Source organism: Monodelphis domestica, chromosome 3 (genome assembly GCF_027887165.1).
Source record: "Monodelphis domestica isolate mMonDom1 chromosome 3, mMonDom1.pri, whole genome shotgun sequence".
In the NCBI taxonomy this organism is placed as follows: domain Eukaryota; kingdom Metazoa; phylum Chordata; class Mammalia; order Didelphimorphia; family Didelphidae; genus Monodelphis; species Monodelphis domestica.
In genome coordinates, this window is record NC_077229.1 from 439451844 (window position 1) to 439476039 (window position 24196).

Below are 24196 nucleotides of genomic sequence, written 5' to 3' on the forward strand. Positions count from 1 at the left end.
CATCCTCTTACTTTCACCCAATGAGTATCTACCTTCCTCGTGTGTGTTTCTTGTAGACAGCATATGATAGGGTTTTGGATTCTAATCTACTCTGCTATTCGCTTGCATTTTATGGATGAGTTTATTCCATTCATATTCAGAGTTATGATTACCAGGTGTGTATTTCAGAGCATTTTGATTTCTACTCCTAGTCCTGCCTTTTTTTCTTTCACTATTTCCTTCTATACTAATGTTTGTTTTTAATCAGTCCCTCCAGTTCTCACCCATATTATACTACCCTTTCTACCCCCTCCCTTCTTATTCCCCCCTTATTTTCTTTGCAGTCTTTTTAAAACTATCCCCACCATCTTGGTCCCTTATACTTCTTCCCTCCCCACCAGTCCATTTGTTACCCTTCTACTCCCCTATAGGGTGCGAATTTATTCTCTGCCCCAATGGATTGGATTGTTCTTCCCTCTTTGGGTCAATTTCAAAGCACATAAGAGTTGAGTATTTCCTATCTCCAAACTCTTTACCCTTCCAGTGTATTGATGTTCTCCCCCATCCTACCATGAGCTTCTTTGTGATATATAAGTTTACCCCTTTTGTTTCTTTTCCCATTTCTTTTAGTATTAACCTCTTTTTAAAGCTCTAGTTGTATACATACATACATACATACATATATATGTATACACACACACACACACACACACACACACACACATATATATAGTGAATTTTAAAAACTACTCAGACTGTACTTTAGAAGTTTTGGTCTAGCTATTCCCTTATTGTAACAATGGAGATACTTGGTCTAACAAGATCCAAGAATGTATTGGGAAGTTTTAAAATTACTCCACCCTACTCAGACAGTGCCTTAGGGGAAGATAAAGTTGTAAACTCTTGATTGAACAATGAAAGTCCCTATCTCATACCTTATAGTAAAACTAGAATGTTAAGCTAAATCTATTTTAGGTCTAATAAAAAAAAGGTGTTAAGTACCTGTAAAGGTTAAATTAATCACAAAAAGGTCAAGTAACTTACAAAAGGGAAGCTTAACAAAGAGGTGTGAATTACTCAGAAGATATAATTTAACCAGAGAAGGTGAGAACCAAAGAAGGTGAAAATTAAGAATGGGCAGTCCTGGAAAAAAGTATCTACTGTGATTGGTAAGTGTGAAAATTTAGGGGAGGTGACATAAGAGAAAATTTTCTTTAATAGAAAGGGTAAAAAGTCAGTTCAGGGTACTTGGAGTTCAGGAGATTCAGTGGAGGACTGGAGCTTGCTTGGAGATGGTCTTGTGGTGAGTAATAAGACTGACTCGCTCTCCCTAGGCTCAGGGAGGCCACTTTGGCTTAGGCCTTTAACTACTGCTTGGCTCAGCCTGAGCTGGAGCAGTTTAAATTAATTATCTCTCTCTCTCTCTCTCTCTCTCTCTCTCTCTCTCTCTCTCTCTCTCTCTCTCTCTCTCTCTCTCCTTCCCTTAATTCCTTCTTTCTTTATTAATTAAAATCTCCATAATTCCCTAGCTGACATGGGTACTTTCATATTTGGGAATTTCCCATGGCAACCACTTATTTTAGATTTTAAGTCAAAACACTAAAAAGTATCCTTACAATATATATCTTGGCATTTCATCCTATACAGTTTGTTACTGTTCCCTCTAAGTGTAATTCTTCTAGCTTTCCAGGTGATAACAACAGTTATTAAAAGTTACCAATGACCTCTTTTCTTATAGGGATACATATCATTTTAACTTATTGAGTCTCTTTAAAAAAGTGTTTTTTTGTTGTTGTTGTTATGTTTTGCTTTTCTTTTGTCCCTCTTTTTAAATTACATTTTGATGATTCTCTTGAGTTCTGTGCTTAGACATCAAATTTTCTGTTCAGGTCTGGTCTTTTCTTTGTGAATTCTTGGAATTCTTCTATTTTATTGAATGACCATACTTTCCCCTGTAAGAATATAGTCAGTTTTCCTGGGTAGTTGATTCTCGGTTTTAGACCTAGTTCCCTTGCTTTCCAGAGTATCATATTCCATGCATTTTAGTCCTTCAATGTAGATGCAGCCAGATTCTGTTTTATCCTCACCGTGCTTCCATGGTATCTGAATGCCTTCTTCTTAGCAGCTTGTAATATTTTTTCCTTGGTCTGGTAGTTCTTGAATTTGGCCATAACATTCCTGGGTATTGTCAGTTGGGGATTAAGTACAGGAGGTGATCTGTGGATTCTTTCAATCTCCACTTTCCCCTCTTGTTCTAGAATATTGGGGAAGGTTTCTTGGATAATTTCCTGTAGTATTATGTTCAGACTTTTTCTTTTGTCATGGTCTTCTGGTAGAACAATGATTCTTAAATTGTCTCACCTTGAACAATTTTCTAAATCTTCTGTTTTGTGAATGAGATGCTTCATATTTGCCTCAATTTTTTTCATTCTTTTGGTTTTGTTTTGTAGTGTCCTGCTGAATTCTAGTTGTATTCTGGTTCTTAAAGACTTAATTCCATCCCTGGATTTTTGGTAATCCTTCTGCTTCTGTTCTGATTTTCTTTGGAGGTCATCTTTCATCCTCTTTATCTCATGTCTTATCTCCTTTGTCTCATCTTTCATCTTCTTTGCCTCATCTTTCACCTCCTTTGCCTCATTTTCAAGCCAGTTGATTTTGGGTTTCAAGACACTATTTTCTGTTTCCAGATGACTTATCTTAGTTTTTAAGTTCTTTCTCAATTGTCTTCAGCCTCTCTTAATTGTGTTTTGATATGCATTTTGAGTTCTTCTAAAGCCTGTATCCAATTTACTGGGATTTCTGGTTTTTATAATTTGATGATCCCTCTTCCTCTGTTCCATTTGCTCTTTGTTTGTTGCCTGTATAGAAGCTGTCTACTATAATTTCTTTCTTCTTTTTCTGTTGTTTGCTCATATTTACCCCTTCTTTACTCCCCATATTTTTTTCTGTGCTCTTGCTTCTCTCATTTTTTTTTTTTGGTTTTGGGGTTTTCTGTCAGTCTCCCCTCCTGGAGATTTGACAGAAGATCTCTCCATGCAGTCTGTGGGGGATGGGTGTTGGAGTTTGAGCTTCCGTGTCCTCTGGAGACTTTTGATTGGATTAAAGTCCAGCAGTCTGTGGAGGAGGGGTGTTGGAATTTGGGCTTCTGAAGACTTTTGATGGGAATAATTTCAGCTGGGTTGGGCTGGGTGTGCTCTGAGGCCAAAACCTCCTGCAAGGCAGGAGCAATATGAAGGGTCTCTGCAGCTCTGACCAGGCTGCCTGCTCTGTGCTGCCTCTCCAGCTCCTTCCCCACTTCCTGTGTTCGACACTCAGCCTGGCACAGCCCTACCCGCAAGGTACACTCTCCAGACAAGCGCCTTTGCCCACCCAGAGGTTCTCCAGTTGCTGGAGGCTTAGCACTCTAGGTGGGGCAAGGGTCCTTGGACATTCCTTCTGCCTTCCCCTCACACCTGAGTTTTCTCAAATTCTGGATTTTGGGGGGCATACCTTTTGGATTGAGTCCAGCAGGAGGGTTCCTTGGCTCTGTCTTGTTGTTAGGTTTGATTTTCAGTTCCCTAGGAACAGTTAGTTTGTAATTGGTAAGGAAGGGTATTCAGAGGTCTGAACTTTTGTTGCTTCTATGTCTCCATCTTGACTCCACCTCTCTTAATTGGGTTTTGAATTGTATTTTGAGTTCTTCCAAAGCCTGTGTCCAATTTGTTGGAGTTTCTGTATTTTTGCTTGGTGTTCCTTGATCTTTCTCTGTTACATTTGCTCTTTGTTCATTGCCTGGATAGAAGCTGTCGATTATAATTTCTTTTTTTCTTTTTCGGTTGTTTGCTTATATTTATCCCTTCTTTTCCCCCTGTAGTTGCCTACACTCTTGCTCCTCTCATTATGTGTTGGATTTGTGGGTTTGGGCTTTTCTGTCAGTCGTCACCCTTGGAGCTTAGCAAGGCTCTCAGAGCAGTTTGTGGGGGAGGGGTGTTGGAGCTTGAGATTCCCTGCCCTCTAAAGGCTTGATAAGATTAAGCCCAGCTGGAATTGAACTTGCAGAGGTGGATGTGACCTGAGGTCAAAACCTCAGAAAGCGGGGGGGAAATATGGAGTGTCTCAGATGGGATTGGTCTCCCTTCTTTGAGGTTTCCTTCCATCTTCCTCCCTGCAGCCTGTGATCAGGGCTCTGACCCTGGCACAGCTTTGCCCACAAGGTACTCCCTCCAGACCAGGACCCTTGCTCACCCAGAGAGTCCAGCCACTGCTGGAGGCTTAGCACTGTGGGTGGTGGAGGGGTCTTGGGACCTTCCTTCTTCCTTCCCCTTAAGCTTGAGTGTTCTCGAATTCAGGCTTTTGGGGGTGTACCTTTTTAAATCGAGTCCAGCAGGAGGGTTCTTTAGCTCTGTCCTGTTGTTAGATTTGGTTTTCATTCCCCTAGGAGCATTTGATTTTTAATTGGTGAGGAAGGGTTTTCAGAGGTCTAAACTTTCACTGCCTCTATGCTGCTATCTTGACTGTCTCTCTGAAATTCTTATTTCCCTAGATAGCCCATTTTACTTTTTTATAGTCATAGCTGTTAGAAAACTTTCTTAAATCAAACATACATATATACACCTTTGAAACTTGCACCAAGTGTTGTTTGTTCTTCTCTCTGAAGATGAACAAACATGATCTGGTCCCTCTTCAAAGGTGACAACACTTCATATCCCTGAAGATGACTACAATGTATGAGTTTGTTTTTCTCTAGGCTTAATATGCTCACTTCTTTATACCATTCCTTAAAAGGCATGAACTCAAGCCCCTCATCATTCTGATTTATCTATTTGTCAACAAGCAAGACAACTAGCTGCCTGGCACTAGAACTGTCTCCTTTATCTTTCTAATGTGTTTCCTAAAACATGAAGCTCAGAATTGAACATAACAGACCAAACATGATTTGGCTAAAACTGCCAGATCATTTTCAGACTAACTGCTTTCTGCCATGCTTTATCCACATTGGAATGGAAAGTTAACTTTTGAACCCAAGTATAAGATTTTATATTTATTCCTATTATATTCAACCAAATGCTCAAGTCATTAAAGATCCTGACCATTCTTCAGTATGTTAGCTATCCTTCCCATCTTTGTATTATCTACAAATTTGAAAATCATGTTATTTATCTTTACTCAAGTCATTTAAAAATTGAAGAGCATACAATCAAGCATGGGAATTTTTATGTCTTAATATTTGATATAAAATCACTAATTATATTTTGTGTCTATCCATGCAACCATTTCTGAATCTATAAAAATGTGTTATTATCTAGCCCACATCGTTCCATTTTTTCCACAAGACTTTTATGAGAAAGGGCAGTTGGGTGGCTTAGTGTATTGAGAAGTAGTCCTAGAGACAGGAGGTCCTGGGTTCAAATATGGCCTCAGACACTTTCTAACTATGTGAATGTGAGCAAGTCTTAACTACTTAACTACCATTTCCTAGTTTTTTATCACTTTTCTGCCTTGGAATCAATAGACAGTATTGATTATAAGATGTAAGGTTAAGTTTTAAAAACAAAAACTATTATAGGAAACTATCATTTGCTAAAATCTAGGATAGCCAGTATCAACTCATTGAGGGAATGGAAATTTTGATTTATAAGGGAGAGAGTAAAGAGAGTGAAGAAATTTTGGCATATACAGTATTATAGGAAGAAGGGAAAGTAAGGTATTACTGTGGGGACAAGATGAGAAATACTAGGACTCCAGATGGTGTAGGAGATTTATCAGGTGATAGAGATGTATAAAAAGTAAGGTAAGAGGGTGCCAAATGCACATTTCACTTCCTTTCCAATTTTTCCAGATGCTTTTATCCTCTCCTATTCTGGTGAACAGATAAGAGATTGTCCTTCCTTTGGAAAAATAGATACCAAAATTAAGGAAAGGTCTATGGTTCTGTCGATAGTGTACCTTGTTGAGATGGAGGTGGTAAGGATATGCTCCAAGAGATCATCAGTTAGTTTCTTGCAATATGAGATTCTTTCTTGATGAGGGTCCTGTCTATTAATCAAAAAGTAGATCTCTTTCTCCTAGATATTCTCTATTACTTATATGCTTCACAGAATGTTATGAACTTTTCTGTCATTGCTAATTGACATCTTTATATACCTATCCACTCTATCCCTCCTCCCACATTCCCAGCATCTCTGGTGGTTGACAATTGTGATTAAACCTATCAGTCACTGGGCCTGGAGCTGGAGAGAGGTAAATCCCTTCTAGGAAAATGGAGACATGGTGAAAATAGAGTTCTAAGTCATTATAAACAAAAGACTAGCCTGGTTTGAGAAACTGAGTTTCTCCATAAATCTGAATTCCATGGGGTTATGATAGATAGTAAAAGACATTTAGGAGTGGAAATTCATCCTAGTAAGGTCAGTCCCAGATTAGAAGTCAGGGCACAAAAAGTATTGGCAAAACTCCCTATTTATCTGACTCAACTTGTTTTCCAGAAGCTTAAGGCTTTTATTTCAGCTGAATCCATCCTATGTTTATGCACCAAGGTGGTCATAGCACACGAGATCCATTATTTCCTGCCTCCAATAAGGTCATGGGATCAGATGCCACCTAGATTCATCACAACAATGAGTCTTAGAAAAAGGGCAGTATTAGATCCTGCAATTGATTTGACCATACAACTTTTTACTACTAATAAGCAGCCTATTTTTAATTTTGGTTGACTCCTTTAAAAGGAGCAGCATCTCTAAATGATCATGTCTCTCCCATCCTTAAATTCTATGTGATCCTGTCTGTGGTTCCATAGTATTGGAATGGTTTCTTTCTGGATCCTTGAAACATTTTCTCATTAATCTGGGAGCTCTGGAATTTAACTTCAGTATTCCTTGGATTAATCATTTTGAGATCTCTTTCAAGAGGTGGTGGGTGAATTCTTTCAATTTCTATCTTACCTTCAGGGTCTAGGATGTCAAGGCAGCAGTCCTTTATAATTTCTTGAAATATGATATCTAAACACTTTTTAAAATAATGCCTTTCATCTAGCCCAGGAATACTGAAGTTAAATTCCAATGAGTAGATTAGATACTTAGAAGAGAGGAACTGGAAGCAATGATGGATTTCTTAAGAATTTTTTCTTATATGAGTAGAGAAGATATAGGACAAAAGTTAGCAGGGGTGCTCAGATTAAGTTGAATCATTTAACAATAATCACAGAGTTGCAGAATATAAAATAAAGCCACATAAAGCATCAGTATTTCTATATTTTACCAACAAAGCTCAGCAGGAAAAAATGAAAGGAGAAATTCCATTTAAAGTAGCTGCATACAATATAAAATATTTTTGAGTCTACCTACTAAAACAAACCTAGAAACTATATGGAAGCAATTATAAAGCAATTTTCAAAAAAGTAAAGAGATGTAAATGGATCAAAAAATAGTAATTGCTCATGGGTGGGCTGAGCCAATATAATAAATATGACAATTCTACCTAAATTAATTTAATTATTCAGTGTCATATCAACAGAAGTACCAAAAAATGTTTTATAGAGCTAGGAAAAAAAAAAAACAAAATTAAGCTAGAAGACAAAAAAGGAAGAATATCAAGGAAATAAAGTAAAACAATGTGAAAGTAGGCAGCCTAGCAGAAACAGATTTCAAACTATATTATAAAATAGGAATCATCAAAATAATTTGGTACTGGTTAGGGAATAGAGTGGTGGATCACTAGAATAGATAAGGCATAAAATACACAGTCACAAATGACCATAGTAATCTAGTGTTTGATAAACTTAAGGATCCAAGCTTTGGGGATAAGAACTCACCATATGACAAAAATTGCTGGGGAAACTCAAAAGCATTTTGGCACAAACTAAGACTAAAACAATAACTTATGTTATACCAAAAAAATTTAAAAATGTATAAATGATCTAGACATATAAGGTGATATAAGTATATTAGGAGAAAACATAAAAAACATAACTATTAGATTTATGGATAAAGGAAGAGTTTATGACCAAACAAGAGATAGAAGGGATCATAAGAAATAAAATGGATAATTTTGATTACATAAAATTAAAAAGACTTTGCACAAACAAGACCAGTGTAGCTAAAATGAGAAGAAAAGAAAGAAAATTTTGGGGAAAATTGACAGTAAGTTTCAATGATAAAGGCTTCACTTCTCAATTATATAGAGAACTAGGCCAAGTTTATTTTAAAAAAAACTATTTCCCAAATGATAAATGGTCAAAGAATATGAACAATTTTCAGAAGAAATAAAACTATCAATAGTCCCATGAAAAAAATGCTCTAAAGAATAAATGATTAGAGAAAACAACCATGAAGTACCACCTCACATTTATCAGGCTAGTCAAAAATTCAGAAAAGAAAAAGTTTAATGCTGGAGGGGTTGTGAGGAAAAAATGAGACATTAATCCACTGTTGGTGGAATGATTAAATGGTCTAACCATTCTGGATAACAATTTGGAACTATGCTCAAAGGACTAAAAAACTGTGTACATGCTATGACTCAGCAATAATAACATTAGATCTATATCTCAAAGAGATTAAAGAATAAGGAAAAGGATCTATGTGCACAAAATATTTATAGTTTTGTTGTTTTTTGGTGGTAGTAAAGAAGTGGAAACTGAGGAGATGCTCATCAACTGGGGAATGACTAGCAAGTTGTGTTATGGGATTTTAATGGAATTCTTCTGTGCTATATGATAGGATGAACAAAAAACTCTCAGAAAAAACCTGAGAAGATTTATATGAACTGATGCAAAGTAAAGTGAGCAGAAGCAGTATATTGTACATGCAACAGCAATATTATATGATGACTGACTGTGAAAGTTAGTTATTCTGATCAAAACAACAATCCCCGACAATTTTAAAGGATGCATGATGAAAAATCCTATTTACCTCCAGAGAGAGAATTCTGAGTGCAGATTAAAGCATGCCTTTTCCCACTCTTTATGTTCCTTGCTTTTTATTTTTCATTTTTCTGGAGACATGGCTAACATGGAAATGTGTTCTGCAGGACTTCACATGTATAACTGATAACATATTACTTGCCTTCTCAATGGATAGTGGAAAGAGAATTTAGAACTCAGAATTTTAAGAAATGAATTTTAAAAATAAAAACATAAAAACAGGAAAACAAAAATAAAGCCCAATGGCTCCCTCCTACTTACATGATTAAATAAAAAATTCTCTCATTTAAAACCCCTCCTCACCTGGTCTCTTCCTCTCTTCCCAGGTGTCTTAACATCTCCTTCTACATGCTCTATAATCTAGCTACAGACCTTTGCATTGGCTATCCCTCATACCTGGAATGCTTTCCTCTCTCACACTCAGTTTGTAGTTTTTGTCGCTTTCTTTAAGACACAGTTTAAATCTTATGGTTTGCAGGAGGCCTTTTCTCATCTTCCAGGTACTTATGCCTTTCCCTTTTAAGACCATCTTCATTTACTCACTATATGTCTTATAGGGATGTGGCTATTTAAATATTCCTCCTTGAAGGCAAGGACTTTTTTTTTCTGAATCCTCTAGCCTAAAGGAAATTCTCATAACAGACTTTGTTCCTTACATTTTTATGAACTTCATGAGATTTTCTGAAGTTTCTTTCCTACAAAAGTTCTGCCCGTGGTGCTGAAAGGAAAGAAGGCAGGCTTACTCATATGTGCGGATGTGTGTGTGTGTAGGTGTTTGTTTTGCTTTCTTGTGAATCTTTAGAGAGTAGTTCCTCTAGCACAAAGCTGAGCTTCCATTACCTTGCTCCAGGTGCCCACTTTCCAGCTAGCACAGGGGCGCAGGTGACATCTCTTGGCAGGGTCGGGCCTCTGAATGGACTCACAATCAGAGTCAATCTGAGTGCTGCATTTCACCTGTCTCCAAAGAGCACCCAAGCCACAGGTGGTTGAACACTGGGAAAGGAAAGAGTTGACTGAGCAAAATACACAATGACTTATGATGACATAAGCAGAAGCAATGCGGGAACTGCTGAATTTAGATGAATGGCAGTACTAATCTTTGCCTCAAGAAACTGAAGATGAAATACTTGCCCTTCCTCTCCACAGAGAGGGAGAAAACAATGGAATGGAAAGATACACAGGCTATTAGAAATGTCACTTCCTCTGATGATTTTGGCTTGACTGCTCTGCTGTGTTAAAAGGGTTAAGTCCACAAAGGGGGAAGGTTATTAAGAAATAATTGTTGTGTTAAAAAAAAAAGAAAGAAAGCAAAATTAAAGTTTTTTTTATTAAGGTAGGAGAATGAACAGCCATCCCATTAGGTCAGAGCTAAAATTTCAAAAGTACAGAATCATTTAGTGGGTAGAATGCTAGATTTGGAGTTAAGACTCGGGTTTGAATTCCCCAAACCAGCTGTGTCTGTACTGTCTTGTTTACAGTGCTCTTTTAGCTCTAGGCTTTGAGTTTTTAGCTTTTTCTCAGTTTCTCCACCTTGCTGTCTTCAATCAAAACAAGATGCAGTTTCCTTAGGGCATTCTTTTTAATAATCCACAAACTTTCATGAATTTCATTAAAAAAAGTTTTGAGATTTGGGATGAAAGTCCTACATACAGCTTCCAGACTCATATTCCTAAATAATGCACAGGCCTATCCATGTCACCACTCCTCCTCAAGAAATTTGAATGGCAACATGGAGCAGCCCACTTTAGCCCAGAATGCCCTGGGGTGGGCCTCCAGGCTTCTCCACAGGAAGGAGGTATATCTGGAAGCTCCTTTGGATTTTTCCATCATTTAATGAGGCTATTCAGTTCATATGTATAGAACTTCAGGAGACTTGAGAGGTTATAAAGTTCAAACTAAAATTTAAAGATGAGGAAACAAGAATCAGGTGAGGTTTCTTGTATTCCCCATTATAGCCCACTGTGGCTTTGCAAAGGCTTTCAAAGAAAGTGCAGCTGGTGAAGCAGATGATGTCCCAGGAATTACATTTCAACACATTGTAAAGAGCAAATAAGAAATCCTGATGGAGATGTTGAAGAAGTTATCCCATCAACATATGAAGAGGAAATGAGAGAGTAATCACATTTCAATGGTGTGGCAAGACAAAAGCCAGGATGACAGATGACACCTTCTTAGAGACATAGAAGGAAAAACTCACTGGGGAGTTGTCATTTCTACAGAGGCACTGTTCAACTGGAGTTTTAGCAGAAATGAAAAACTCTGGCAGTCGTTTGTCATTATAAGAATTGGAAACTAAAGGGTTGTTCCTCAGGGGAATGGCTGAACAAATTGTGGTATATGATGGTGATAGAATACTATTGTAGTATAAGGAATGAAAAACAGGATGATTTCAGAAAGAACTGGAAAGACCTTCTTGAACTGATGCAGAGTGAAATAAGCAGAACCAGGTGAACATCATATACAATAAATCAAATATTGTGGGATAATGAAATATGATAGACTTTAACAGCAATCAAATGATCTAGGACAATCTGAGGGACTTATGAAAAAGAATGCTATCCACCTCTACAGAAAGAATTATTAGAGTATAAATGCAGATGAAAATATATGATTAATCATTTATTTGTGTTTTTGATTTGGGGTTTTGGTTTTATATTATTCACTTATAAAAATGAATAGTATAGAAATATGTTTTGAGTGAGAATACATGTACAGCCCAGATTGAATTGCTTATCAGCTCTGGGAGGGTGAAGGGAGGGAGACAACAAGAATCATATAAATTTGAAAAACTTATGTTTAAATTTATTAAAATAAAATTAATATAAAAATTAAAAAAAATTTGAATGGCTTCTTAGTGCCTCAAGGAGCAAGCTCTGTTTCTAGCAAAAACCATTAACAATCTGACTTCAAGCACTTTTTTCTCACTCCCTAGCATTCTTGTGGTGTTCAGTCATGTTGGATTCTTCATGACCCCATTTGGGGTTTTCCTGGCAAAGATACTAGAGTGGTTGGCCATTTCTTTCTCCAGCTCATTTTACAGATGAAAAACTGAGGCAAATATGGTTAAGTGATTTTCCCAGGGTGAGACAGCTAGTAAGTGTCTGAAATCAGATTTGAACTCAGAACATGAGTCTAACTCCAGGTCCAGCCCTCTATCCACTAGGCCAACTAGCTACCCTATAGATATAGGTATAAACAAATGAATTGGCTATGCCATTCTGGTCAAGTCTTCTCCCTAGTCCTTACTTTCCTCAATTACAAAATGAGGGAGTTGACCTACATGAGTTCTAAAGTCACTTCTAGTTTTGACATACTGTAATTTTGTGAATGAAAGGAACCATCCACCCATGGATTTTATGTGGATCTCTTTTGAGGTACCATGAATATAGATGTAAAGGAAGGTATTTCTTTTATTTTTTTAATTAAAAATTTTTCCATAGTTACATGATTCATGTTTTATCCCTTCCTCCATTCCTCTTGACTCCCAGAGTTGACAAGCAGTTCCACTGGGTTATATATATATATATGTATTTTTTCAGTTGAACCCATTTAAAGGAGGTATTTCTAAAAGATGCCTTTGTAATAGAACGTTTTGGGGAGTCACCAAGAATCCCTAAATTCTGGATGTTAATGCTAAGGGACCATAGAGATCATTATGTTTGATCCCCTCATTTTTGAGGTTAGAAAACTGAGGCATGAAGAGTTGAAATGGCTAGTCCAAGATCACAAAGTTAATGTATCACTAGACCCTGATGTGAGGACACAGAAAGGTGAAAAGATTTTCTCAGAGGGGCACAGCACTCTAGAAGCAGGGCCGATAGAGAAGCTTCAAATTCACACATAAGTTCCAGACTATCATCTATCCACTGCCTCCTTTCCACATTTCCTCATGTTATTACTGAAAACAAATGCATATTGTTTTTGGGGCTCTGAAACTTGTCCTGGCCATGGGCATAGTGTTGGTTTAGGTAGCACCTGAAAAGAAACAGACAACAGGCAAGGATGGAACAAAGAAAGAATATAATTAATAGCAAAATAGGACCTTGCCAAATATATTTTATAAATATGGCTCAAGTTTGCGGGCACAGATGGGAGGAATCTCCCCATTATGTTGATGTAGTGAAGAAAAGAAGAAAGACTGAATAATCCTCACCCCAACCACTCAAAATCTGACCAGGAAAATGGAAGCTAAAGTCATTGTTATGGCTGGTGATCTGCACCAACTGATTTGCCAGTTCAAAAAAAAGTTGCTGGCATTTACATAAATGGAACTGATGCTTCAATTTCATCACTCATTTCCTATTGGATCATATTTTTTCTAGTGAAATGGGCAGTAATAATGGTAAGGTTTCTGATTGTTTTCTGCACATCATCAGACCTACTTGAGGGCTATGGCTTCAGAGTCAGAAGAACTGAATTAAAAGTCAACCTCTAGTACTTACTGAGTGACAGTAATTACTTTGTAGTCAAGGGAAGCTGCACAACTGCTTTAGGCATTTAATTTCCCTGGGCTTCAGTTTCCTTATTTGTAAAATGAAGGAGTTAGACTCAATGGACCCAAAGATCCCTTCCAGTTATGATCTATTAGTCAATGAACCAAATGAAACTTCTTACCTCACTCCAGTTGCTCACAATCCAGTAGGCAGCACTTTGTGTTGGACTAGGCATTCTAAGATGTTTATAATTGGTGGCATTCAGCAAAAACCCCTCAGCAATCAAGTTCTTTGCATCCTCCTCAGTCAGATCAGGTTCAAGGGTTTGTGATAGACTCTTATTGTTCATGGAGTCAGTCTCCATATGGGTTGACACTTTCTCATGCAGCAGTGGTTCAATTTTTTTTTCTGGTGATAGCTGCAGGAGGGAAGACTTTTTGCTGACTATTGCATTGGCATCCAATGTGCCATATTGGGGAGTAGTCGGCTGCTGGCTGGTCCTTGTTAAAGGTGATAGCCCATCTGCTGTTGTGCTGAATGAATTCCCCGTGGAAGGCTCACTGAGAGAGGGTGTTGGTTGGGGCTGGAGTGGCATACTTATGGCATACTTGGTAAGTGGAGACTGGTCTATGAGGCTTTTGTTCTTGGTCCATGTTACAGAAACATCTGTAGTTTTGTCCACATGCTGGTCACTATCTTCTCCTGAGCCACTGTGAACTTCTGTTTCTGGTCCCTCAGGCAAGGGGTCAAAAACAGGAGTCACCTGCAAAGTCACTGGAATTGTGGTAAATGGTAACAGAGGGGTGACATCTGTTTTGGCCACAAAGTCCATTTTAGGGGTGGATGTCCTTTCTGAATGGGAAATGTTCCCTTCGCTAGTTGCATTTCTGCTCTTTGGCTGAATACTCACAGTCCCAGAAGCAGGATTTGGCTGGGATGTGCTTTCAGTGGGAACAATGGAAACAGGAGAGTCTAGCTCAGATGGGATTGAATTATTTTGCAATTTTCCTCCTACAGGATCTTGATCTTTGGAAGACATGGTTGGATTAGTGGTAATAGTTGTCATGGGGTTTAGACTCACAGATTCAGGTATCATTTGTGTGGTCAGAACTCTAGGACTAAGTGTAGGGGGAGGGATGGGACTTGAGGGAGTTGATTTAGGCTTAGGTAGAGTTCTCCTATTGGAAATTGGTCCTCTTTTGGGTTTCAGAGGAGGGATCAGCAGCCTTCGACCAGAAGGACACTGTTGTAGACCACAGAGGGCTCGACTATTGGGCTTCTTTGTGAAGTCACACGGTTCATCATTGTTCTTGGCACATGTGACATTTCGAATCCTCACTCCTCCACCACAGGAAACAGTACACTGAAAAAAAGAAAGTTAATAATTATTTTGAGTGAGAAAAGAAACACTGATCCTCATGCCTAAGGTCTCAAATAAATCATTCAAAATTTAATGGAAATTGGACAGCATACTTATAATAAGTTGTAACCAGAGCAGTATAATAATGGAATAAGATGCCCATTAAAGGAGTGACCACCTTATTCCCTGAAATATCTAAATAGGCCCTAACCAATTATATGGCAGAAATGCTAAGGAAGGAGTTCCTACATTAGGGAAGGAGGAGGAAGATTGGACAAAATAGATAACATCTCAGGTCCCTTCCAATTCTAGGTAGCTCTGATTCTATGATTTTTGTGACTTGATTCTGAATTCCTGATCAAGTCAAAACATTCAATCTATTTCAACAAGTATACTGAGGGACTCAAATGTATCCATTACCATACCAGGCTTTCCTGTTCTTTACCTTGAATTGGCCAATAATCTGACTGAATTGCCTTTGATTGGTGTCATGTAGATATTGCTGTCAGTCTAGTGAATAGAGACATGGTCAGTGTAGCAAATGTAGGAAAATCCAGTATTGTTTTTATGGGCTGTGGAGAACTCTCATGGCCTGAGAAATGTTGAAAATGACTGTATTTAGCAGCTCCCTTACTCCTTAATTTCCCAGTGACATGGGGAAATCACATTTATCTCCTTGGATAAAAATTTTGGCCAACAATCAGGGAGATAACATAGTCTCAACGAGCTAGAGAACCTGTGCAGAAATAACAGCTCCATTACATGGCATGTGGATATGATCAAAGCTGTAGGAAAAAGGCAAGAAGAAGAATCACATTTTTATTTTCCCTGAGAAGACATTTGACTGCGTGTGGAAAAGTGAATCAAAACATATCAAGCTAAATTGATGCAAGGGGATACTTTTGCTCTGAGTTCCAACAATAGAGTTAACAAATAATTATATCTATACACAATATATTAATCTTTTGAAATCATATCCATATATCCATAGACCTGAGAGATCCAGTGAAAAATCACCTCAATGGTCCATCACTAGTCTAGTGCCTAGCACAATGCCTGGTATATAGTAGATGTTTAATAAATTCTTGTTGATTAAAGAATGGATATCTTTTTGCTTTTATGGAGGACTGCAACTAATCATTCAAGAAATATAGTACTTAGCTTGGGTTAAAAAACAAACAAAAAACCATACAAACTTAAAAAAATTCCATTATTTCTTTTGACAATACCTTTATAGGCAAAGTTTTGCTGCTATCCTACAGGGAGAGCTAAGCTCTTCATATTGCAATGTAAACAAACCCTGGTATTGGACAATACAGAAAACAACTAGGTACCATGGAGAGAACATCCTTTCATATTCTTGAAGAGTGTTAAAAAGAGTAGAAACAACCTTAAGCAAACCATACAGAGTTTCTTAGGTTATGAGACCAGGTGGCATAGTTTTGAGGTGTTCTAGTACATCACTATTGCTCCTTTCTTTTTTCTATGGAAATAGTTTAAGTAAATCCTACCTTTCAGGCAAATGCTTTTGCCTATAGGGTTAGTTGAAACAAATGCAGGAACTCCTTAAGGGAAGGATCTTAACTGAGTAAGCAATAGATAACATTTGTACAGGCCATTTAGGACTTCAGACATTCAGGTGTTTAGAAACATCATTCCCCTTTCCACTTTTAACAAATTTCATCTTTGACGTTTCCTTTCTCTGAATTCCATTTGTGCTGTACCACACAATTTGCTACTTGACTATATACAGATATATACACATATATACACATATTCTTTGAGTAGATAGGGACCTAAGAGATCTTTTAACTCTCCTTTTTCCTTGAGACATTTAATATATGTGAATCAGGTCTGCTTAACTAGTTGTATACATCCCCAAGGGCAGAGTTTTAGTATGATGATAATAATTATAATTAATAATGGATTACATTTGTATAATGCTTTATACTTTTCAAAGTGTTTCACATTTCACTTTTCCATTCAATTCCTACTACAATCCCTTGAGATATATATAGCAGAGATTTTTATTCTTATTTTCCAGGTGAGAAAACTGAATCACAGAAGGGTTAATTAAATGTCAGATTGGAAGGTAGTAGCAGAGCCAAGACTAGATTTATTTTGTATCAACCATAGTGCCTAGTTTAGTGCTACCTAAAAAATATAGTTCCAATAGGCAGCTGGCTGGAGCACTGGATAAAATGTTGGACTTGGAGTCAAGAAGATCTGAGTTTGATTCCTACATTAGACACTTGAACCTACACAAGTCATTTAAACTCTCTCAGCCTTAGTTTCCTCATCTGTAAAATTAGAATAATAATAGCAACTACCTTAAAGGGTAAGGATAAAATGGAATAACATATGCAAAGTACTTTGTAATCTTTAAAGCACTATATAAAAGTTAGCAATTATGATCAATGAGGAAAATTAATCACCTGAAGTTCAAGCAATTCAATTCTCAAGCTGAGGAAATTTGCTCCCAAGTCCCAAGGCATGTAACTGGGCTGGGACTTCTGGTCTTTTGTTAAAGGTAATAAGTGGATACCTAGCTCCTTCTTTATCTATACACAAGAACATTCTCCCTAAGGCATTTGAAAGCAGAGAAGGGTTGGCCAAGTTTCCCTAGCTTATCTGTAGGGATCCATCCACCTGAAGAGTAATCCTCTTCTCCCCATTGTGAGGAAGTAATTAGGGAGGAGTTGAGACCTCTAAGCCCACATTCTCTTTTAAAATATCCAGCAACTGGGATTTCCAGGGGAGGCCCAAACATTGTATTGTCAGACCAATTAGAAAGAAGACATATCTATGTAAAAGAGAGTACTGGACCTCAGGAAGCATCTTTTCTGTATAAGAGCCATATGAAATAGACCTATCCTTTATTAATAGGTTACATGCCCTTATTAACAAACTCAGAGAAATGGTTTCATTTGTTGGTTAAAATTCTGAGTGCTGAATTTTTAATACACTTTGAATTAACTGACTTGACATAGGTGTCATAACTGCTCTTTGACTGAGATCAAACTTCCTCAACTTCCTCCTCACTACCATAGAATTTCTTTTAAGTTTTATCCCTCCAGTTCACTTTTATTCCTTTACATTTGATGAGGCATGTCCCAAGTCTTGGTCCAAGTTAATCCCTGCAGAAGTCTTTTGATTCTATCATCTTCTGCCTCCTTTGACTCATCTTCCACTAATATTTTGTTTCTCTATTTTCTACTAGATCCCAATCTTGAAATATTATGATTTCAGAAGACTACAAAATATGGGTGACCTCAAAGGTGACCAACAAACACTCTTAGGTTTCTTCCACTCTGAAAAAATACAAACAACAACAATCTTCCATTGATGCCATTATGTCTTTGAGATACCATTCTTTCTTGCTTCTCCTACCAATGATATAGTGCTGGACCTGAAGTACAGAAGACCAAAATTCAAATCCAAAATCAGAAACCTACTAGTCATGTGACCTTGGGCAAGCTATTTAACCTTTACTTGCCTCAGTTTCCTCATTTGTAAAACAGGGATAATAAAATCACAGGGCTGTTGTAAGGATCAAGTGAGATAATATTTGTAAAATTCTTGGCACAGTGCCTGGCACATAGTATTCATACATGTTAGTTATTATTATTATTACTACTACCAAAATCTTTTAAAAAGTAGCCTTTGATTTCTAACTCTATTTCTTCTACATTCAGTTACTCCTTACACTTTTAACATCTGAACAATATTGGTACAATGCCCACCATCAATTATAACTGTTCTTGAAAGTTCTTAATAACATTCTTAATATCAATCAAATGGCCTTTTCCCCTCTTACTTCTCATCATAGAATCAATACTGTGTATTTATTCCAAGGCAGATAATCAAGGCAATGGGGATTAAATGACCTGCCCAGGATCACACAACTACAATGACTTTTTAAAAAATTCCTTTTGAATATTAGACACTCAGTTTCTCACCCATTCATTGATATTTTCTCCTTTTATTTACTTCTATAACCCAATAATTCTCTGCTCTATGGGGATGCTTTGAAATGTATATATTTAGTCTAGCTTAATCTCTTTTCAGAGTTCCAACCCTGCATTCTCAATGTTTTTCTGGAAATTTTCTTTTGGATGGACTTTTAGTACCTCAAATTCATCCTATTCCAAACCACATTGTTCTCTCCTCTCCTCTATAATATAGTCTTCCTACTGATCTTGTGGTTTCTGCTAATGACAGTTTCAACATTTTTTAATGAGGAGAGTGCTTATTCCCTTGGCTACACAAACTTGAAATCATGTGGCCATTTTGAATTCTCTATATTCTCATCCCTATCACCTAATCAGCTGCCAAGGCCACTAATGCCTACTTTCAAAATGCCTCACATCTGTTCCCCATAGTTCTATTCTCATCACCATCATTTACATGGATGTTTTGCTGGCAACATGGTGTTCTAAGCTAAGCTAGTTGCCCACTTTGAAATCAATTTCCCTTCTGACTTTCCTATATTTTTTTGCCATAGTTCTCATAACCCCAATACTATCTCCCCTTTGAAGTCCTTCCTCACTCCCTAAACACTTTCAACCAGACAGAGTTTCCAGAAGGCAGATTGTTGTAGTGGAAAGAATGAATTGTGTTTTTGGAGTCAGAGGACCTTGGTGCAACAAAACCCAGCTGTTCCCACCTGTTGGACCTTGGGCTAGTCACTTAACTACTATGAGTCTCAGTTTCCACATCTTGAAAATAAGGGTGTTGGAGTAGATGGCGTCTAAGGTCCTTTTCATTTTAAGTTCTACGATCCTATGAATTTGTTCCTTTTCTGTCACTCCCTGTCATTCATTGTCTCTCTCTCATGGCATGCTTCACTTCTATACTGTTGTCATAGTTTTGTGTACCTGTGTTATTCATCTAGACCAGAAATTCTTAACTCATATGCCATGGGATCCATTGTCAGTCTGATGAAGTCTATGGGTCCCTTCTCAGAATAATACTTTTTTTTTTCACATTTTTTTTAAATATATTTTATTTGATCATTTCCAAGCATTATTCGTTAAAGACATAGATCATTTTCTTTTCCTCCCCCCCCCACCCCCCATAGCCGACGCGTAAGTCCACTGGGCATTAGATGTTTTCAGAATAATACTTTTAAATAAATAAAATAAACTATGTAGGATGACACAGGAAAATATGGAACTAATAAAATAGTTATTCAAATATTAAAAAATACAAAAGCCAAGACTTCAGATTAAGAATCCTTGATCTAGACTCTAAACACCTTGAGGAGAGGGCCTGGATTGTTTCTTGCTAACTTTTGCATAAGTACCTCCTAGTCCAATGCCTTGAACACAGAAAATACTAAAGAAACGAAGTATGAAATAAATTGAGTTGAAAGCTTGTTGCCACCATCGTGGAGAATTAACAGGAAAATGAAGTGTCCTGACCAATGAGCCCACATATTTTCATTTGAGCTCAATTTCATCTGTTTTCTCACTTTACATTGTTCAGCTACCTCCTCGGGGGGAAATGATTAGTGATGGTAAATTTCATTACTCATTTTGTTCCAATCTGTGATGCAGTCACCTATTGGAACCTCACAAGTCTTAGCAATCAGGCAAAATTACAGTGGAGGAAAGGCTTCTGGGAAAAGGAATCAATGCACAGTTGAGATAGTTTTTTCACTTATGATTACTTTTCTGCTGGTATGACTACAAAATGTAGAGTAATTATTAAGTACACAAAGTCTCCAGCCCAAAGGAAATTATTTAGTGCTTCTTGGATGAGTTATTTCTTGGCAAAATCTCACTGCTAAGTTGGCAGGGCCCACCCACAACCACCTGTTCCTCTGTCATTTGGGGTCTACTATACTCCACTATGCTTTTTCTCAACCTAGAGTTTATTCAACTATCAAAACAAAACATGTAAAATAATATACACACAAGATGTGCTATGACTACTATTATGATTTGAAATAAAAATAATGATAACAGAAGTAGGCATTTATACAATTCTCTCTGGTTTACAATGTGATTGCCAGTTATCTCATTTGATCCTTATACCAGAACTCTGGGAGAGTTACAATTCATCCTCATTTTAGAGAAAGGGGAAATCAAGGCTTAGAGACATTTAAGTGTCTTTCCCACATGAGGTGCCCGATGACCTTATTCCTGAAATAAATTAGGTGGGAAGGTACAATTGATAGAAATTTAGATGAGGAAATGAGAAAGATTTATGTTTTCCAGAAAGGGGAGTAACTTTTCCAGAAAGAAAAGTGGGACATAGCAGTGAAGGTCAGAGCAGTCTTGGTAACTTTAGTCATAGGAACTTACATTATATCAGAGACAGATTTATGATTTCAAAGGGGAAGTCAGCATAGGTACAACTATAATATAAAGCAGATGTTATAATGAAAACAGAATAGAGTCCCAAAAGCAAAGGGAGGAAAGAAGATCCAGATGGGAGAGATTTGGTCAGCAATGACAATGGCTTGTTGAGACCAGGAGAAAGAAGACTGATAAAAGGACTGTTGGCTTTGGGGACGTGGAGGTAATGATTGTGACTCTGGAGATAGTTGTTTCAGTTGCATAGCCAGAAAGAAAAAAAATGCAAAGAGTGGGTGAGTTTTTGGTGAGAAATAGAAGTTTGGCACTGAAGGTAAGGAAAGATACAGGACTATGTGGGTTCTAGCTGAATATTGCAGCAGGATCAAGGGGAAATTTTTTCAAGGTATGGGAGGTATGTAGGCATACAGTAGGAAAGTAGACAGAGAAATAAGGCAAAAAGAGAAAGATGAAGGACATCAAGGGAAGAATTGCTAACAGCTAAAAGGAAAGTTTCCTCATTCTTTGCACCCCGTGGGAAGGAGCAGAGAATGGGGAGAGAATTACAGCTGCTGAGATAGAGGGAAGGTCATGAGATGGAGCACAAATTAGTTTCCATACTTTTATCTGCTGTAAAAGAAGAGGTAGGAGTAGAGTTGAGAGTTTGAGGAGAGAGGAGACAATTAGAGTGGGTGAACACAGTAGAATCAATGAAATATGAATAGGAGGTTTGCCATGCAGTAGGAAACTGATAAAGTAAGCATAAATTAGTAGTTTACCAGTCAAGTTCTAGTTAATGCAAAGTAGTAGAAAAAGTACAAAGAGAATAATCTAGGGATGGAAGAGGAGTTTATTTATACCACAACAGACACTACAAGGGCACAGTGGAAGTAGAGAGCACAGTTAGAAAAATCGATGGGGGGAGGAGAAGGCATGGAAGTGTATTTGTGTAGGCAGCAGGTGGAAAAGGGTCTCTGATAGTAATTATGAGTTATGGACAGTAGCTATTAGAAGAGAAAGAGATTGGGTATGTAAGTTTAAAGGAAGGACAAGTTAGTCATTGATAGGACTATAGAGACAGAATTAGTACTATTATTTTTTTTAAAACCCTTACCTTCTGTCTTGGAGTCAATACTATGTATTGGCTCCAAGGCAGAAGAGTGGTAAGGGCTAGGCAATGGGGGTCAAGTGACTTGCCCAGGGTCACACAGCTGGGAAGTGTCTGAGGCCAGATTTGAACCTAGGACCTCCCGTCTCTAGGCCTGGCTCTCAATCCACTGAGCTACCCAGCTGCCCCCTACTATTATTTTTAATGTAGAATTAGTTGGGACAGCTAAGTGGCTCAGTGGATAGAGTTCCAGGCCTGGAAACAGGACATCCCAGGATGAAATCTGGCCTCAGAAACTTTCTAGCTATGTGACCTTGGACAAGTCACTCAACCTCAATCGTGTAGCCTTTGCCTTAATTGATAGTCAGTATCAATTCTAAACCAGAAGGTAAGAGGTTAGTTTGTTTGTTTTTTTATGTAGAATTAATCAGTCTGCAGGTGACAATTAGAATGACAGTGTGACTGTAGAGAATGAGAGAATTTTGGATGGAGTTCTAGTCAGATGCTATCCTGCGTTTGATCTATGGGCAAAAAAGTCCTTGGGAGTTTGCAGACTATGGTCAAGTTTCCAAAGAAAAGAGTAATCATTGCCTTGAGTCAGAACTCTAGTGTATAACTTAAGGATGCCAGCTGTTCTCCCACCAGAAGAGAAAGAAATCGGTTATTTCAGGCTGTGCAAGCCTATCACTCTTTTCCAGTATATGAGCATAACTATCCTCCATCTCCGTGTCTGAAATGGTTCTCTGAATTCAGTTATTGTAATTTTTTACTAGAAATTTCTGCCTCTTCACTAATCCTGCTCACATTATGTTGCTTTCTCTGATTCTCCTTGAGTCCCTAATCTTCTCTCTCCTTTTTATGTTTCTTGTACCTCCTTTGGATTTAAAAATCTCTATTTAGCATTAATATAACTAAATTCAATTAAATCATCTTTCTGGAATTAGGAAAACATTTCCACTCTGCTTCAGACCCTCTTTTAGAGGGTAAATTTTAAGATGAGATTTTGCTAATATTAAATGTTCCTCTACTGTTCCTTTTCTAAGAAAGGAAATCATTTTATCTTCATTTTTCTGTTTGAGGAAGGAACTTAAGACCTCATCATTTAGTGTCACTGGGTGTCTAGACTACATAGCACTTACTTTGTTGACATTCTTAAATGTTCCCCACGAGGCTACAGCACTACAACAACTTCATAATGGGAAACTCTCTCTATTTATCTTAGAGTTAGCAAATTTAGCTAATATATATTGGAAATGGATTGAGATGTGTCTCACTTAATGTAAGGAGGTGAAGACAACATCATTGAGTATGAAAACATAGTTATTTCAAATCATATAGGGCAGGGGCAGGTAAGTGGCTCAGTGGAAGAAAGCCAGGTCAGGAGGGGGGTGATTCTGGCTTTAAATCTGGCTTTAGATGTTTCCTAGCTGTTTGACCCTGGGCAAGTCACTTTGCCTAGCCTCTATCATTCTTCTGCCTTGGAGCCAACACCTAGTATTCATTCTAAGGCCAAAAAAAAAGGGTTTTAAAATAATACAGGGCTCCCCAGGGGACAAGAGAAGTATTGTCCAGGAGAAGAGAGTAGGGAGGACCTAGAGGATGGGTGTCTATGAAGAGAGGAAAGCAAAATAAAATGTTGTTAGATCCTCCAGAGGATGCTTTTATCAAGTAGGGCATCAGAATGGGTCCAATCCCAGATGCTCAGGGTTGGAAGGGCTCACAGAGAGGAACAGGATGGACCATATGGTCTCTTTCACTCTAAGCTTGAATTTATGACTAAGTATATCTGACCATGTGAACATTTTGCATCAATGCAGGCAACATCTAAGAGCTTTCATGGAGTTTTGTGTTTTAACACTTTGATGAGTACATAAAATTCAGTTCCCAGAGTGATAGATCTAGAACCTATAAGGATTAAAATAATTCTAGTAACTATTCTAATGGATGTATAAATGGGAAAGAAGTCTGGGGCAGTGGAGAAAACACAGGATTTAGAGTCTAGGTTCAAATCTCAGTCCTTTTTACTTATTACTGATGTGATTTTGCATAATAGCCTATTTGGACCTCAGTTTTCTCATCTGTAAAATGAGGGGGTTGAGATCTAAGCCTTCTTCATCTCTA

General features: G+C 37.7%; 1 protein-coding gene across 1 annotated transcript in view; it reads right to left on the reverse strand.

Annotated features, from left to right (window-relative positions):
• Positions 1-24196, reverse strand: part of ADAMTS12 (ADAM metallopeptidase with thrombospondin type 1 motif 12) — a 563652-nt gene that overhangs the window by 44979 nt on the left and 494477 nt on the right. The window contains exons 19-20 of the mRNA XM_003340624.4: positions 13490-14671; positions 9716-9868 (exon numbers count right to left, since the gene is read on the reverse strand). Of these exons, the coding sequence (XP_003340672.2) occupies positions 9716-9868; positions 13490-14671 (1335 nt within the window). The remainder of the gene's footprint in view (positions 1-9715; positions 9869-13489; positions 14672-24196) is intronic.